The 18,364-nt window shown below is 32.5% G+C and overlaps 1 protein-coding gene across 1 annotated transcript in view; it reads left to right on the top strand.

The window, feature by feature from the left end:
- Positions 1-17,978, top strand: part of LOC142329175 (potassium channel subfamily T member 1-like) — a 64,270-nt gene extending 46,292 nt beyond the window's left edge. Inside the window, exons 5-6 of the mRNA XM_075373562.1 lie at positions 3,376-3,413; positions 17,769-17,978. Of these exons, the coding sequence (XP_075229677.1) occupies positions 3,376-3,413; positions 17,769-17,978 (248 nt within the window). The remainder of the gene's footprint in view (positions 1-3,375; positions 3,414-17,768) is intronic.
- Positions 17,979-18,364: the final 386 nt, after the last annotated feature.

Here is an 18,364-nt window from a genome sequence, read left to right as displayed (position 1 = left end):
ATTTACCTACATTTTGAGGTAGATTTCAAAAGAAAGCTACCTATTGTAATGGGTACCATGATTCGCCTTCCGTAAAATTACAACATTTTTTATATATATTTCACTTTCTTGTGGACACGATAACAGCCGTAATTTTGCGACAATCACTTTCAAATTTATACGTAAAATATAACGACCCAAAATCTCGGTCGAGTTCATTAATGAGCAAAATCGGACCATTGGAGAGGAAATGGGGAGCTTTTTCGAATAAACAAAGTATAGCTATAACTTTCTTATTAAGTGAAATATCGAATTGTTTAAAATTGTTTAAGGGCCTAAAACTTATCTAAGTTAAGTTTTTTGATATCACCATTGAGATCAACCATTGGCTCTGGGGAGGGGGGGTAAAAAATGGGGTTTCGAAGAAAAAATAGATCATACCTCCCTTTATAGGTACAATATCGAATCGGTTTAAAGTGGTCGTTTGTTCTTTAAACATTATCTACAACTTTTGTCTTAAACAACTTTTGATATAACCAACCCTTACGGTAGGGGACGACCAAATGTTTGCTGAAATTGTAAGAAGATGGTGCTTGTCGTATGCTAAACATGTAGTATTGAGTAAACAACCAATTTCGTATTGAGTAAAATTGAAGTTTTTCTTAACTTTAAACTGGAACGCTTTTTTATCCCCTACTTAGCACCGGTGAAATCTACCTCCGTCTTCTGGCGTGCCGAAAGGTATTTTTTTTATTGTTATGTAAATAACTACCAGTACAGTCTGCTAATTTGTATCTCCAACACACTTATTCACATGTACATAACTAAGGAGAATGCGAAGAAAAAATTACGTGTTGTATATCTAAGATTCGTATTGTAGAATTTCTAATTGAAATTAAGCGACGATGGATAACTTCTTTACATTATTTATCTCAATCTACCGATATTCACGGCAGTCCTTTATTTTTAATATCGTCATCAACGGTAGGGATCGTTTACTATATTGTTTTTAACCGTAATTGTAATTAAGTTACGTGAAACCGAAGTTTATAATAGAGGTGTGATTTAAAAAAGTATCCAATCTTGGCCCATAAAAAAATACTTAACTCATTTAGTTCCGTGATTTGTCCTCTTCAAAGTGTAGGCCCACGCTTATCTTAAGCAATGTTGCAATTTTTGATTCTTTCCTAAGCCTAAAATTCCATTTATAGAAATAAGATTAAAGACGGATTCATTCATAGTGTTCTCTCATTCGGGCAAATCCTGTCAGTACTGGCTCTCCACCAGTACCGCCATGTCATTAGCAAAACTTCCCCCGATCTTTATTCCTCTTTTCCCATTCAGGCAGCGTTTAATTATTTTTTCAGATATGTTTTAAACAGTGTTGGTGACGTGCATCATCCCTACCTAATTTCCCTTCCAATCCCTGTTCTTCCTAAATTAATTATTATTTGAAATTTAAATACAACTGTCAATAGAATAACTTTATAATTTTCAAAATTTTACCATTTTCAGTTCTAATGTTATCAAATGTGGGAATTATACTTCCCGGAGCCCACTGGAGTTCCCAGGCAATAATAAAATAATATTTTTAAATAAGTGGGAAGTATACTTCCCAGAGCCTGTTAAAGGTTTGTATAAAAAAAAATTAGCAATTACTCCTGTCTGAAGTCTATTTTTTGTCACACCCGAAATCACCATAGGAGGCAACTCAAACATTTTAAATAAAAAGGGTAAAATTGTGACAATTTTAAAATACATAAAAAAGAAAACATTTGATGTAAAATACTTCAGACTACAACTATGACCAAAATGGCTACTGTTTAGTATATTTCATTGAAGTGACCAACAATAAATCCCCTTCCTCTCAAGTAGTATAGCATTTTTCTGTTTTCTACGATTCTCCTAAATACTTCATTTGTTGCCGTCTAACATTTTTCATTGTGTGCCACATCCACATCTCAAAAGTCTCAATTTCTTAAAAGTCTTTAATTTCTACTGTGCAAGTCAATCTTTAAATCTCTTTCCTTTAAGTGGAATTTAAGGTTAGGAAAGAGTCAAAAATCGCAGGAAACATCCGGTGAGTAAGAAGCCTGCTGAAGTCGATCGATCGTATGTTTTACTATGAATCTCTGGATAAGTAGTGATGTATGGTCTGAAACATTGTCATGATTCTCAAGGACAAACTACAAATTGGCAATAAAAACTACTACATAACTTTTCTTTGTAGTCTAAGAGATGTTGTTCGAAGCAAGAGATCTCAGCTTTTGGAAAATTCATCATAATTTATCCAGAAATTATTGGCAAAATATGGGATCAAACCAACTTCACCGGACTTTGCTTCCTGCGATTTTTTACTCTTTTCTGTGCTAACAATTCCCCATAAAGGAAAGACATTTGAAGAAATAATGTTACCTGTATCAAACAATATATATATATATATATACACAAAATTCTGTCATCAGAATTCAGTAACAGTTAACAAAAAATGATACTGTTTTTAGATAATCTTAGGAATGGATATAATATTTACAAAATTAGGATAATTCGGAGTTAGTCCTTTCTCTTAAGACAGTTACGGTTAGACTAATTCCTTGCACTTGACAAGTGCGAAGTGATTCTTAGTGAATCGACGTAGTCTGCGGGTAGGATCGGGTTTCTAAAGATTTTTTTTTTCTGAACATAGTAGACCCAAATGAAAATTTAGATGCTTCTTTTTTACTGACTTTTCGAAGAAATGTACGGTATAACAGTCGGTCGCACAGTGATATTGGAGGATGAAATTGATTTTTTTTTTACGTTGTATGGTATGAGGATTACGAAAATACCATTCAATTAAAGTGCAATTTCCTTATAAGCCTATATATAAAATTTGTGGCTCGAAAATGTACAAAACCATTTCATTGAAATTTAGATATGCTGTGGTAGAGTATCTGTAGTTGTGCATGTGAAAATTTGATGAAGACTAACCGAGTCGTTTTTCAGTTACGCTCAATTTAAGTTCGACAACAGACAACATAACCTCAATTTGTGGTTATGTTGACTTTGTATTGGTGTAATTTCATACAAGTTTATACAGTGAATCATGGTGGTGAGCGAGTTTAAACTTGCTTGATTGGAGGATCTCTTCTCGTTATTTTTAATTAAATTACGATTTTAAACAAATAATATATTTTAATATTATAACGAAAAGTCGGTCTTCCTTTTAAGAATAATTTTAGTATGTATTGATTAAATATGCATTAAGTTATTATTCCTATAATAAGGATAAATAATTATATGTGAAATAAACTATATTGTATACGTACTGTTTTAAAATATATATTAACTACATACTTTTTTTAGTGAACTATAATCTGTAATAAATACCAATAACTATTTTGTTTGTTTTTTTAGGTAAGTTTCGTTTTCTGATTATTATTCACTTCTATTACGTAAGTAACATTTTAAATTAAAATTTTGATTTTATATTTATAGATTTTTAGTTTATGCAAATGCTTGTTTATTGATTTCTAAACAGTATTATAAAAAAAAAAAAAAATCAAAGTCGTTTTATTTTCTATTGATTTCTTAAAATAGAGGATGTGTTTTCAAGCAGGCATTATTTCACTTCCTCTGTTGTCAACGGATTAACATTCGGAGGAAAAACGTTTCTACAAGCAGGTATTTACTTATGACCTAGTTGCATTTATCTAGAGAAAAAAATCTTCGCATCGTGTAAGAGACGATAAATTGTGCTCTGAGTATAATCCATCGTTAATGCGTTACTAATGGTTTAGGAATAAAGAAAGAACGGTAATTTTTTTAAAATAGACCCCTGAGGGAGATCGGTAGCTGTTATACAAGATGAAACTCATAAGAGACTCTCATCCGAATAAAAAAGCCGGATTACTTATTAGTAATAATAATGATGATTTTAATAGTAGGCGCTTATGAGGTAAAAAAGTGAAATATAAAATGTGTTACGGGGGCTATAAGAGTCTGCAATGAAGTCGCAGATCGTGTGCTCTGGTATCTTAAAAATGTCCGCAAAACGAAATTTAGTCCTAGTTCCCTTGGTGAACTCTACTTCAGTTCATACCCCTGATTTTGGGTTAATTTACGGACTCCGGTCTGTTCTACAAGGGAGAGGCGGACAGACCTCCCTTGTTGATGCTCTAGAGAAACCTGTTGCAAGAGATCCATCAAGAAGAACAAATCTTAACTAATAAAAGAAATAAACTTTCTCATTAATTGTTGCAAAAATTGTCCAGGTTTTGAGAATTTTATGACTGGCAAGGATTTTTTTTTTAATTTTAGACCTATATGTTTGACATAGCATTTTTAAACATTCTCTTATGGCCATGCATCTCTCAGCCAACCTTGAAGCAAACGCTGATGTCCATTTTGATGGAGGTGTGGCTACTGGTCTCACCACAACTTTTTATTTAGTCATTTGGCAACAAAACAGGGGCAGTATGTTTATGTTGTTTTTGTGCGTGAAATAACTCGTCTAGACATTTTTAATCATTTTATCTCTATTCGTTTTCTGTCTCATACTTTAGCAATGGCAAAAGGAAATGTGTATTTAATGTTAACCTGCAACAGGAATACAAATTTTTAAAATTGTGTAATGACCGTAACAATGAACGTATTTATTGCACGCAATGTCCCGGAGAATTTTCTGTTTCACATAAAGGAAAGGGTGATATTGAGTACCACGTGAAAACAGCTAAACATAGAAGTGCTACTAATGTTACTGCTTCACTAAACATAAAAGATTTTTTTTAAAGCCAAAGATGGGAATAACAGTAACAGTGATCTGCTAGATATAAACTCAGTTTCAAAACATGACTGCACAACTAAACTGGTTAAAAAGTTATGTGACCCAAAATTTTCATGTGTTAGAATCACAACCAAGGCAATTATTGTTAACCTTATTTTGCCATTTGCATTTGATGTGTTGCGTTCTATGGAAAAAAAAAGTTGTACCAGTAACAATGGAGCTCAAACAGAAGTGAAGTAAAACACATTCCAATTGCTGTAAGATTTGAGTCTGGAGGAGGGAATTCAAGTTAAACTTTTAAATTTCATTGAAATGTCAGTTTAAACTGCTCAAATTTTGACTCAGTGTATTTTGCAGTGTGTGAAAAATTACAAACTTGAAGAAAAGTTGGTTTGTTGTACTGCTGATAATACTAACAATAATTTTGGTGGTGTGATGAGAAAGGGGAATGAAAATGTGTTCAGAAAATTTCAAAGTGATTTAGATAGACCTATTTTAGGTATTGTTTGTCCAGCCCACATTGTACACAGTTCAGTACAAATGGCATGTGATTCTCTACCCCTGGATATAGAGGTTATTGTAATAAAAATTTATAAATATTTTCACATGTATACTGAAAGATTAAACTTAAAGATTTCTGTATATTTATGGAAACAGATTACAAAAATGTATTACTTTATAGCAGCACAATGTTCCTTAATCTGTTACCTTCAATAGAAAGAATTATTTTGTTTTTTATGGTCTAAAATCATACTTCTCTTGTGACAAATGCACAAAATTAATGTTTGATTTTTTTGAAAATCTGAAAAATGAACTTTTTTGAAATTTTTCTATGGTACTCTACAGTTATTTAATAATGCAGTTCAGAAATCTGAAGCTAATTCTGTCACAGCAACAGAAGCATTTCAGACATATTCTTAATTAATTTATCAACTTCAGGAAAGAAAAACCCACAAATTTATACTTTTGTCAAACAATTGCTATGGACTCAAAGAAAATAATGATGTTCAGGAACAAAAATTCTTCTCAAGCGTAGACAATTTTTATAATTCTAGTATCCAATACTAAGAGTTGTGAAGAACCAGTTTTGATAAAGTTAGTAAGTTTCAGTGGATAAAATCTACGAAATGAAATTGCCTGGTCTGATCTAGAAGAAAGTGCACAAGTTGTTAATGAAATTATAAAAGTAAAAAGTATAAATTATTTGATTGAACGAACATTGTTGAACCAGGAAATTCAAAACCAAAGGGTAGGTTGTGGTTCAAGTTCTGAAAAAGTACCAGATACTATTGAAGAGAAGTGGAATGCAATTTTTAAGGCGGACTTAATGTTGCAATATTTCTAAAATGGTTGATTTTGCAATGTCTTTGCCTGGGACATCTGCTCTAGTTGAGAGTTTTTTCAATTATGGGAAGCATTTGGTTTGCAGAAAGGGGTCAACTTTCAGTATCTGCTGTTAAACATCTGCTAAATGTTAAAAATTAATTCAGAACTTACTTGTTATGAATTTTATGTTGTAATTAAAACAAACAAACCATTTCTGAAAAAGGTCATATCTAATGACAAATAAACTGAATAGATAGTTTAATGTTTCACTAAACTGTTAAGACTTAATTTCAAAAATATATCCCGAGTTGGACCCAGAAAAATATGATAAGCCTATTTATTTAACTTTATTTAAATTATCAGATTTAGTTTAAATAAGTTTTAATTTTTTCCATTTTCCCTAATCTAATATACATACCACATCTTATATGGTTAAAGGAATAATAAAAGCCTTCCAAAGTGAGGTTTTCTTTATCTTTGATGTCAATATATCGAATTGAATGCAGCCGATCAGCCAACCTGGAAAAGTGCTTTGATGTTATTTGTTTTATCAACCACTTGGTTTAGAATTCTGATTACCATGACTGTTCTTCACAATCATAATTAGCTATTCTTCAGGAAAATCTATGACATATTACTTTAAAGCTTCTTTTTCTGTATTCACTAAGCTCAGGAATCTACATTATTTACCATTTGTTTGGATACATTTCCACACCACAATAGAAATAAGATTTCATGTTGTAGCATCCATGGCGCGTTGAGATTTTTTTTTGTTAAAGAGTGAAATCTCTCCCCCGGAGGCCTACTATAAAACACTCAAAACTGTTGTCGACAGGGATCGACATTATGGAAATTTACTAGAAATTCCCATAGGGAGTGGAAAAGGGTAGTTTTTCAACCAATCTGCAATTCGATCCCTTACACAGTTGTTTTAATTATACCAGGCAACAGAGTATTATTTAATAAGTCCTATTTTATAAAAAAAAACCTTTGAGACCGACAAATAAATCGCGTAATAGCAATGTAAGACCACGGTCTTTTAATGCTGCGGTCAAATGAAAATCAGTAACTGTAGTACATGAACAACAGAATGTTGTTCTTTAAAGACCGTTCAGTTGAGACTTATCCTTCGCCAATATTCGTTGACGACGACCTATTAGAAAACGCACATCGAAATCATACGTAAATCGATTCACCGCACTCTCTGCGAGTGGTCAGTGTTACACCAGCCCTTACACCCACTACCATAACGGGTACAGACTCAGTATTTAGGTTACCCATAAAAAGTGCCCAATCCATTCTACCTAGACCTGATGAAGCATTATCATAACAAACCCATTTCATTAGTAGATCTGATTTTACCTAACCATTTACTGTCCTGTCATTTCAACACTCAACATTTCCTTGCCTAACATTTACTTGCCTAGTATTTTGTGGCCTAGTATTTCCTCACATAATTATGACATCGTAGTCATTGAATTGAACATTTGATCAGCATAAGGATTCATACGTTTCTATATGGTTTTGCTAATAGGTAGTTGTTGTCGAATAGAGGTGAAGGAATACGTCTCACTCAAAGGTCTTATTATTAAGTCTTTCATGCTTCAACAACTTTACGATGTTGTTAAATGTATTTGTAGGATTTAATGCTTTTCCCCTGATATCCGGCATCATTAAATGAGCGCCGGTTATCTTGAGTACTTTCCTTGGTTGTCCTCAAATCGCTGTTATACGATTTATCTGTTGATCTCAAGCCTGGATTTTTATAAAACAGCAATTGTAACAAAAGAGTATGAGATAAAATTTGCTCCCATCGTCGAATATCGTATACCATATTAGCTTTCTCAAACTTTATAAACCGTACAATCCATAGATTGTACAATCAGTAGAAGTAAATAGTATTTTTACTCCAATATATAAAATGTCATATTACAATTACTTATAAATTACAATAAGTTACGCAATATGTTTTTTCGGTTTTATAAATCTTATAACAACAAATTGTCGAATCGGGTATTTAATCTTCATAAGCATTTTTTAAATACCCTCCTTATATGGTTTCACAGCTTCCTCGATATTAGTTAGGATTTTAAATGCAACATTTTCGTTGCCACAACTTGGACAACCAAGTTATTACGTACTAACTAATAGTACTAAACAAATAGTATTAAAACAAATACTATTAGTACTATTAATACTATTAGTACTAACTAATAGTATTAAAACAAATTTAAACTAAAGTATTAACCTAATAGAATATTAATAATAATAAAATCTGAACAATTAGAATGATAGACTCATGAAACAAGTAAGAAGAGTGGAATGAGAACAAAGGTGTGCGGGAATCCTATCGAAAGCTTTTAGAAATGCACAAAAATTTACAGGATCGGTGGGAGAGTAAAGTGGAAGGCCGCTGCAATATAGGTTGATGAAGACTAACATTAAGAAAATAAGAGAATTTTTACTTAAATTATGACCGTTAACATAAAAAAATCTGATATGGTCACCACATGACTTCCTTGTACGCCTATTAAATTACATTACGCATTTTTTTTTTAGTAAAAAGTACATAAAATTTTATTTCATTAATAACTTCTGATACTTTTCATTTTTTTTAATATTATTATTGAATATTATTTATCGTAATTTCTTTTTTACAATCAGGTAAATAATTATTAATAAATCAATATATTTAAGTTAAAAAAAAAGGAGATGAAGTCGGATTTGAACCGCTGTGCCCGTGTAAGATTCAAGTCTTAAAAATACGATAAGTTTATTTAAAAGAAACATAAAAGTAAAAATAATTTAAAAAAACTAGGTGGGAGAGTAAAGTGGAAGGGTGCTGCAATATAGGTTGATGAAGACTAACATTAAGAAAATATTCCAGAAAGGTTTGAAAAATAACGTGAGAAAAGTTTTGCCATCAGAATGGAGACACCAGGCGCAAAGAATATTGATGGCTTCTTAGAGGACAACTAAAGGCTGAAATCCAAGCCCTAATTGAAATGGACGTATTAACCTAATAGAAAGTAATATTAATTATAATAAAATTTGAAGTCTTAGAACGATACACTGATGAAACAAGTAAGAAGAGTGGAATGAGAACAAAGGTGTGCGGGAATCCTATCGAAAGCTTTTAGATATGCACAAAAATTTACAGGATCGGTGGGAGAGTAAAGTGGAAGGCCGCTGCAATATAGGTTGATTAAGACTAACATTAAGAAAATATTCCAGAAAGGTTTGAAAAATAACGTGAGAAAAGTTTTGCCATCAGAATGGAGACACCAGGCGCACAGAATATTGATGGCTTCTTAGAGGACTATATGCTGGAGTAAGTAACAGCAACGAACAAGTAAAATGTATCAATGTTAAGGTATGGTAGGTAGTTGTGAATGTTAAGTGTACTGAATTTGAATGTTAATTTTGTGAATATAATTGTACTGTGATTAATTTAACGTATGAATGTTAATTTAAAAATGTATGAATGTTAATGGTAGTTGTGAATGTTAAGTGTACTGAATTTGAATGTTAATTTTGTAAATGTAATTGTACTGTGGGATTAAATAATAATAATAACGTGTAACAGTGCACACCAGTAGGAAGTTTGTAAATAGTTGTGAATGTTAAGTGTACTGAATTTGAATGTTAATTTTGTAAATGTAATTGTACTGTGATTAATTTAACGTTATGAATGTTAATTTTAAAATGTATGATGTTAATGGTAGTTGTGAATGTTAAGTGTACTGAATTTGAATGTTAATTTTGTAAATGTAATTGTTAAATTTGTTTGTGCGATTAAATAATAATAATTAATAATAATAATAATAATAATAATGTGTGTAACAGTGCACCCTAGTAGGAAGTTTGAAAATACCTCATTCATGACATGCTCATCCTGTCATTTAAAAAAATACACCTTCCTCGATGATTGTGTTCAGATGAACACAATGATTGTGTTATCATCACCTGGATGATAACACAATTGCAGATAGGTTGAAAAACGTTCGACAGTATGGGTGCACTGCAGGTAAAGAATAAAGAAATATATCTCTATATTTAAAAAAAAAAACAAGTACAAGAAAATTTTATATATAATTAGTGATTAGTAATTTATATACATGGTGAAATAATTTTCAATAGTTACTAATGATTGACAAGGGTATTTATACTGTAATTTTGGTAATGAGCAGCCTTTTGTTATTTAATGGAAATTTTTACTACTACTACTACTGCAACTACATCTACAACTACAACTATTAGTAAATTTATGTTCTAAGTTGCCAAGTTTTTTCGTAGTTTCAATTTTGTCAACTAAGTTCATTTTGTGTTGTAATTCTGTTTCTAAAGCTCTTAGTGTGTCATTTTGGGATATGTTTTCTTGTTCCATAAGATTTATATGGTAAAGGGCTGCAGGCGCCTGGTGTTGGTATAGTAGGAATTCTTTTTGAAGCCGTTGGATGTGTTGGAAATCGAGAGTGGTTTCTTCACGAAGACGTTGGAGTTCATCTAGGAGATCGTCTATCGTTTCTAATTGTTCATTTTTTTTACCTTTTTTTCTAAAGATAATTCTAAAAATGTTAATTATGCAAGACATAACTTATATATATACAATATGACTAATATATATATCGTAAGCTGATTGTATTTACCTTTATCAGAGTTTTCTTAAGGTGCTATCTATAGCGTTTTACAGTTTTTTTTAAATTGTTTTATAGTAATATTTTATTTAGAAAACGACGTTGCTATAGAATCCAAGAGTTAACAATTTGAACACAATAAACAGATTTAATAAAATTACGTTGCTCGGTGACCTAACTATAATAAATTATTAAAAAAAAAAAAGATTAAAAATAATAATAGTAGTAATAATAAATTAAAATCAGAAATAATTAGAAAATATTCATGTTTTTCTAGTCAATATACAAAAAAATCTCTTACCAACAAGTGAATTTGATGCGTTGAAGGGTTTTCGGAATTAATTTCCATCCTAAGGTACTCGCATATTTGTAACAATAATAAAACTTCACATATTAATTATGAAAGTTGTAATATTTGCATAATTACATCAGTTGATCGTCGTATGTTTTAAAATTATGTCAACGTGAACGTCATGTGAACTTATTATAACAAAATTATTATAAATTCCTGTTTTTATTTGCAAAGTCAAATCAGAATAACATCTTTCTTTTCCACTCATTTTTTAAAGATATTAATTTTAAGCTACAGAATTCAGAATTTTATTTTAATTTTTAACTGATGCTGTTCCTTTACGGTATGTGAATAGTTAAGTTTATTAAATTCATTCGTTGACTATGATCACAATTATAATTTTATTCTGATTGAAGGAGATTGTTTCATGTTCAAATTATAAATGGAATTCAAGTCAAATAAAAATGTTCGAAATGAATAATGGGATTGAAAATTCTTTGAATACTGTCAAATAAAATAAACAAAAAAAAGCGTGTACAATTGTTATTTACTTTTTAATAACTGAAAACTACGTTTATACATGTTTTATTAGAGTATAGAAAAGCTTTATAAATCTATAGATATTATAAAATTCAGAGATTAATAGTATCAAAATTGATAAAAAAAAAAAAAATGGGCGTAGAGAGAATAAGGGTCACTATTTTTTGTTTGAAATATTTAGTTTTTCTCATGAAAATTCAGAAAAATCCTAAAGATTAAAATAATCATTATTCTTTAAGATTCCTTTTTCAACGTAAGGGAGAATGAAACAGAGGTAAACATTTTATTTCCAAAGCAAAAAATAATTATACCAATTTATTTAAACCTTTCTAAATAATTTGGAATTTGATGTTTTTATATGAAGATTTATATCAAATTTTTAATATTTCAAGTTAAAAATTTTGATTTTTTAAAAAAAATAGTATGATATTTTTTTCATAGATGAGTACTCAATTTGTATCGTATTGTTAAATTTAAATTGTAAAATATTATACCAGTTTGTCCTTTGCTTCTTCTAGTTAAATAAGAACTATTGTCCCTAAAAAATTATTTTTCTCAATGAAATCACACGTTTTAAGTATACTTTCTATAACTCAGATCAGTTCTGTAGGTATAATAAATTAAGAAAAATCAAGTGGATAGATACTACTAATGTCACTAAACCCTATCTTTCATTCGTTTGGATTTGCTTTTCACGTTTACTGCCAAAAAAAAACGAGCATTCTTCTGAGGAAATCAAAAATTGAAATATTTACAAACGTCATAACTAAATTATTTTTCATCGTAAAGAATAAATTTTTTTTTGTCTACAGTCATTTGACTGATTTGATGCATCTTTCCAAGATTTCCAATCTAGTGCTAGTCGTTTCATTTCGTTATACCCCCTATATTTTACATCCCTAACAATTTGTTTTACATATTCCAAACGTTGCCTGCCTGCACTATGTTTTCCTTCTACCTGTCCCTCCAATATTAAAGCGACTATTCCAGTATGCCTTAATATGTGGCCTATAAGTCTGTCTCTTCTTTTAACTACACTTTTCCAAATTCTTCTTTCTTCATCGATTTGCCGCAATACCTCTTCATTTGTTACTTTATCCACCCATCTGATTTTAAAATTCTCTTATAGCATCACATTTCAAGAGCTTCTAATCTTTACTTCTCAGGTATTCCGATCGTCCAAGTTTCAACTCCAAATAAAGGTACGCTCCAAAAATATACTTTCAAAAATCTATTCCTGACGATTAAATTAATTTTTGATGTAAACAAATTATATTTCTGACTGAAGGCTCGTTTCGCCTGTGCTATTCGGCATTTTATATCGCTCCTGCTTCGTTCATCTTTACTAATTCTACTTCTCAAATAACAAAATTCTTCTACCTCAATAATTTTTTCTTTTCCTATTTTTACATTCAATGGTCCATCTTCTAAAGAATAAATAATAGAACTAAACTGCAGGGAATTTAATAAGTTTTAAAAAAGGTTATAGATATTCTTTTACTAAAATCAGTTACTTTTTATATACATATGCAAAAAATCATCTTTATTCCCATTCACCGCACTTAACTCTTTAACAGATAAGTCTATTAGAAACGTAGAACTTTCTGGAATCCTTTATAAATAATTAAAGATGAACATTTCAAACAAAACTAAATTAATGAATGACCTCTCTTTCCTTATTCTGTATCTATTTTTACAATATTAGAATGAAATCCCAATAATTTATCGATACAAGAATTTAACCCTAGTAAATTTAATAATTAATTTTTTTGTAAAATCATTTTAAAGGAAATTCGTGTGCGTCCTGTTAAAAAAATTAAAATTGCATCCTTTATTCTGGTAAAAGATTTTCGTTTTAAAAAAAGTTTTTTCAAATATATCATTTCCTTATCAGTGTGAAGTGACTAAATTATAAAATTTTATGTGATTTGGTTACGGATTAGGTAAGTTATTTGACTTTTTTATAAGTTAAATATTTTTCAAGTGAAAAGTGAAATTTTTTATTATTTTTTCTGGTTTTGGTGGGTTGTATTGTGATTGGAATGGATTGTCTTTACAATACAATATAACGGAGTGAATTAAACTTAACATTTTTTAAGTGAATAAGTTATTTTAAGGTTATATATTATATAAGTTACAGTAAAATATTTTAAGTTATACTGACAAGCTTTGGCTTGTCAGTTACGTCATACTCAGACGAAAGTAAACAAGAACTTAGATTTATTTTCGTTTAATAAATCTTCAGTAGTGAAATATTCTAAGTCAAACGAAGTGTTATAGGGGTTCCAGTTTCAGAACTATAACTTTTTCCCTATAGCTCCGATTCCAAAATATCTATCCAAATCATAAAATTGCCTATCCCCAGACCCCCCATCCCCCAATTTTTTTGGGGCCCCCCATTTTGGAACCCCTAAAATGGGGTTCCATCATGTGTGGGTACTTGTTGGAAAAGGAATTGTCTCCAGAGTGTAACTAGCTATAATGCGTCGCCGAGGCTCACTCCCGACGGAAGATATGGCCTCCCAAAGTGGTAGTTTTTCGAAGGCATCCACGTCGAAGAAAGTAGAAGTAAAGGGGAAAAAAGAGCACATCAGGGTTCATCAGAAGAAGAGGAACCTTCGCCTGGAAGTTTGGGGAGCCTGACCTATCAGTTGGGATTGGTCATGATCTCCCTTAAGCAACATATGGGAGCCCGGGTATCCAAGTATATTAACGAACATGAGCAGGAATTGAAAAAAATATATACTTGGGGTTGAAATCGTTGATAGAAATGTCTCCCCCATTGGCGTCAGCCACTCAGGCTACACAGACAGACACAGTGGCTATGGAGGTGGACATGGAGGCAGTATTGTCTGGAGATTTGTCAGACATGAAATTAATAGAGCTCTTACCGAGGAAATGGCCAAATACATTGCGAGAAAGAATTTTAAACATCACAGAAGTTCCTGCGGAAGCGGGAGATACTTGTAGAATTAATGACAGCAAAAGTCAATAGAGCAGAGGATAGTGAAGGTAGTCGTTTAAAGTATAAGGCGGGCGATATATTAAAGGTTGAAATTTCCATTATTGGAGAAGAAACAGTTGAAGTCAGAAGAAGTAAATATAAAATATACTATGATTCAAGAGCAGCGGAGAAAATAAGAATGAACATCGTTCTTAAGGCAATTAGCAAGGTTTTACAACAATCACCGGGGACTGCATTTTTACTGCTGCCCGGAAGCATTGGTAATTATACCAAAAAGGCATTGTAATATATAACAAAAGACCAGGTGGAGCCGGTTAGAGTATTGACACTCCATGCAGATACACAGGCAAGACAGTTAAGGCCGGGACAAGCGGCAATAAAGAAGGCCACTCCACCTGCGGAGGAGAGCCGCACAGTGATAGTAAAAGCAGTGGGTAAGTTGTATGCTGAACTACTCAAAACAATGAAATCTGCGGTAAATAGTGACGAGGCCAATGACATCATATCCCTCAGAAAAGGTAGGAATGAGGAGTTACATGTCCGCATCAAGGGGGCTCAAAGTGCAGCAGATTTTACTAGTACGCTCAGGGATAAAGCCGCGGACCTGCAAGTAGACTTAAAAACTAGAGCAGATAGAAGAACAATAGTGCACATAAGGGACATTGAAATGGATACTCCAGAACAGGAGATACTGGCAGCAATAATGAATAGGGCAGGGGATGGTGAAGAGGTTAAAATTACATCCATAAGACCAGGGTATGATGAAACACAGAATGCTACGGCAGTCACGTCCTACAGAGCAGCATGCAGATTGGTTCACCAAAGAATAAAGATAGGATGGGTCAATTGTAGGGCGTACATACGAGAAGATCAAGAAAGGTGTTTCAGATGTTGGAGCACGGGACATCGCAGGAGTGAGTGTAACGGCCCAGATAGATTGAACTTTGCTTCAATTGTGGGGGCAAAGGTCACAAAATTGCAGATTGTAAAGAGCTCAGTAGCTGTCTTAACTGCGGGAGCCAGGATCACCGAACAGGGGCTTGGGCATGTTTAAAAAATCAAAATGCTTAGGGCTCTCCTAGTTAATACTAATCGGAGTTCTATGTCATGTGATTTGGTCAGTGAACTGGCGGTGTCACAGAGGACCGACTTGTTGGTGGTTACAGTACCCAACATTTATGTAGCAGCAAGAGCGGGCTGGATAGCCGATACAGAAGGGGATGTAGTGGTGAGAGATATCAGTGGGAGAATAGCCTGGAGGAAAACTGCGAGATCGAAAGAAATAGTGGCAATTGAATCCGACTCTATACTCGTAATTGCAGTATATATTTCGCCTAATTGTGAGTTGAGTGAATTTGTGAGATGCATGGATACCATACAAAGAATAACTACTAGAAATAGGAAGAAATTTATACTCCTGGGGGATTTTAACTGTAAATCAGTGGCTACAGGGTGTGCTTACACAAATAGAAGAGGTGAAATATTGACGGACACTATGAGCTCTATTGGCGGTCATTGTGTCAATGACAGTAACCCCACCTATCAGGCGAGAGGGCACTCGTCGGTTCTGGACCTTACAATCCTGGACAACAGGTGGAGAGGGGAGCAATGGGACTGGCGAGTATTACCTCACGCCAGTGATCATTTAGCGACCAGAATTTGTATTGATGATTCGATGTTTGCTACTATAGAAAGACTGTTACCCCAGAAGTTTATGGCAGAAGAGATTGAAAGAATAGTTAGTAGGACATCCACGAGGCTCATAAATATGACTGAATTAACACCGCTGGTGCTGACCAATGTAGTCAAACAAGAGATGGAAAGGGAGGAGAGACACAGAAAGGGAGGAGCAGAAAGAGAAGCTCAGCATATTGGTGGTCAAAGCAAATAGAGACCCTAAGAGATAAGTTACAAAAATCCAGTAGAAAGAAACAACGACTCAGGATCACAGGTGAACAAGAATATGAGGCAGCGGCCCTTGTATATATTAAAGATAGACGATCATTAAATAGGGCTATTAGGACAGCAAAGAGAAATCGCTGGCGGGTATTGTGTGAGGAGTTATTCAACGACCCCTGGGGACAGGCGTATAAAATAATTACAAAGAGATTTGGCAGGCGCCTGGCTATTTTAAGTAGGTCGCAAGCGGAACAGGAAATTAGTGAGTTATTTCCTTGTACAGAAGAGGTGATCGAGGGAATCATTAATTGTGACAGCAGGAGGTTCACTCTTGGAGAATTAATCGCAGCGGTCGGGCATCTTGGGAATAAAAAGAGCCCCGGATTGGACGGGATTCCTGCGGCGCTCCTAAAGGGTCTAGTTAGGAGAGTCCCATGGGAAATGCTGGAGATTACCAGTCAGGGCCTGGAGAATAGAAATTTCCCGGCGTGCTGGAAAGAAGCCAGAATTGTGTTCCTTCAGAAGGGTCCAAAGGAAAATGGAGATATATCTTACAGACCACTTAGCCTCCTTAATACCTTGGGTAAGGTAGTGGAAAAAATGGCATTAATAAATAAATTAATAAATAGCATTAATGTGATGATTGTTTTCAGGTTTCTTGTGTAAAAGTTTCTTTTGGAAAGGATTTTTAGTTTGCACAAGACTTTCATACACATTCTATCTCACGCAGTTTCCAGTATTTTTCTACTATGTCGGTCAAGTCAGGACACCAATGTTTTATTCTTTCAAAATACATAATCAAAATACAAAAATTGGAGATGTGGGGCATCATGTTGATAGTTGTCCTGTTGAAAAGGCGGGTGGCTCACCAACTTGTGCAAATTTTCCAAGTTTAGAAAGCCGGCTGGACACAATAGTAAGTCGATTGATTGTCCCACATACTAGTGAACACGGGACTTATTAATTGAATTGAGAGGTTGTTTGGAATTTTAGTTGTGAGTTTTATCATTTGTTTTAATTTGTATTTTACTTTAGTCTTGTAGGTTTTATTTGTTGGTTATGTTGTTCTCTTTAGTGCTCTTTCTTTTAAAGAACACTTTCTTTTTAAGTTTGTTTTAATGTAGTAAATACAACCTGAAATGTATACTATGTTTTATGTTAAAATTCAGCTGGATAGGTATATATGCTTTGGACTGAAATAAAAAAGGATATTGTTATTTATCTGTTAATACACATGTACATGTATGATAGATAACATACAATGAATAAATAATAACTATGGTTTAAATTCGTTATACTACTCTATTTAGTTAAAATACAAATATATTAAAGTAATAAGTTTTACTCTAATTAATTTTTTTATAGGATTATTATGTGGTGCTATTATCTCCTATGGAGTTAGATACTACAATGAGAATGATTCTTCAAGTACAAATTTGGGCACAAAGAGTCATTTATATTCAGGGTTCCTGCTTAAAAGATGTTGATCTAGCAAAAGCTCGTATGAATGAAGCTGAGGCATGTTTTGTTCTAGCTGCACGCAATTATGCTGATAAAACAGCTGCTGTAAGTTAAACTTATATATTTTCTTTCAGGTTTCATATTTATGGTATTATTTTATATTAATTAGAATAAAAAAATTAAATAGATTTTTTAACTTAGAATTAAAGTAATGCATCAGTTTGTTTCTGAAAAAAAAAATGGTACTTTTTTAAATCAACTAAAAGACATCTCTTATAAGAAATCTGTATTTATAACAAATGGAAACATGTAAGGTAATATATTCCCTACACTCTAAATTGTAATGATTAGATAAAATTGTCACTTTTAATTATACAAATTACACTGCTAAACATAATTTTTGTTTCTTAACATGTGATACATGATTTTAATCTGTTTTTTGATGATGAAAACATATATGAACTCAGAACCTTTCTATCACCAACCATTTTTGAAAAGTT

Source organism: Lycorma delicatula, chromosome 8, assembly GCF_047948215.1.
Source record: "Lycorma delicatula isolate Av1 chromosome 8, ASM4794821v1, whole genome shotgun sequence".
NCBI lineage: Eukaryota > Metazoa > Arthropoda > Insecta > Hemiptera > Fulgoridae > Lycorma > Lycorma delicatula.
The sequence above is the reverse complement of the archived record's forward strand: the minus strand, read 5'-3'. Positions and strand labels throughout refer to the sequence as shown.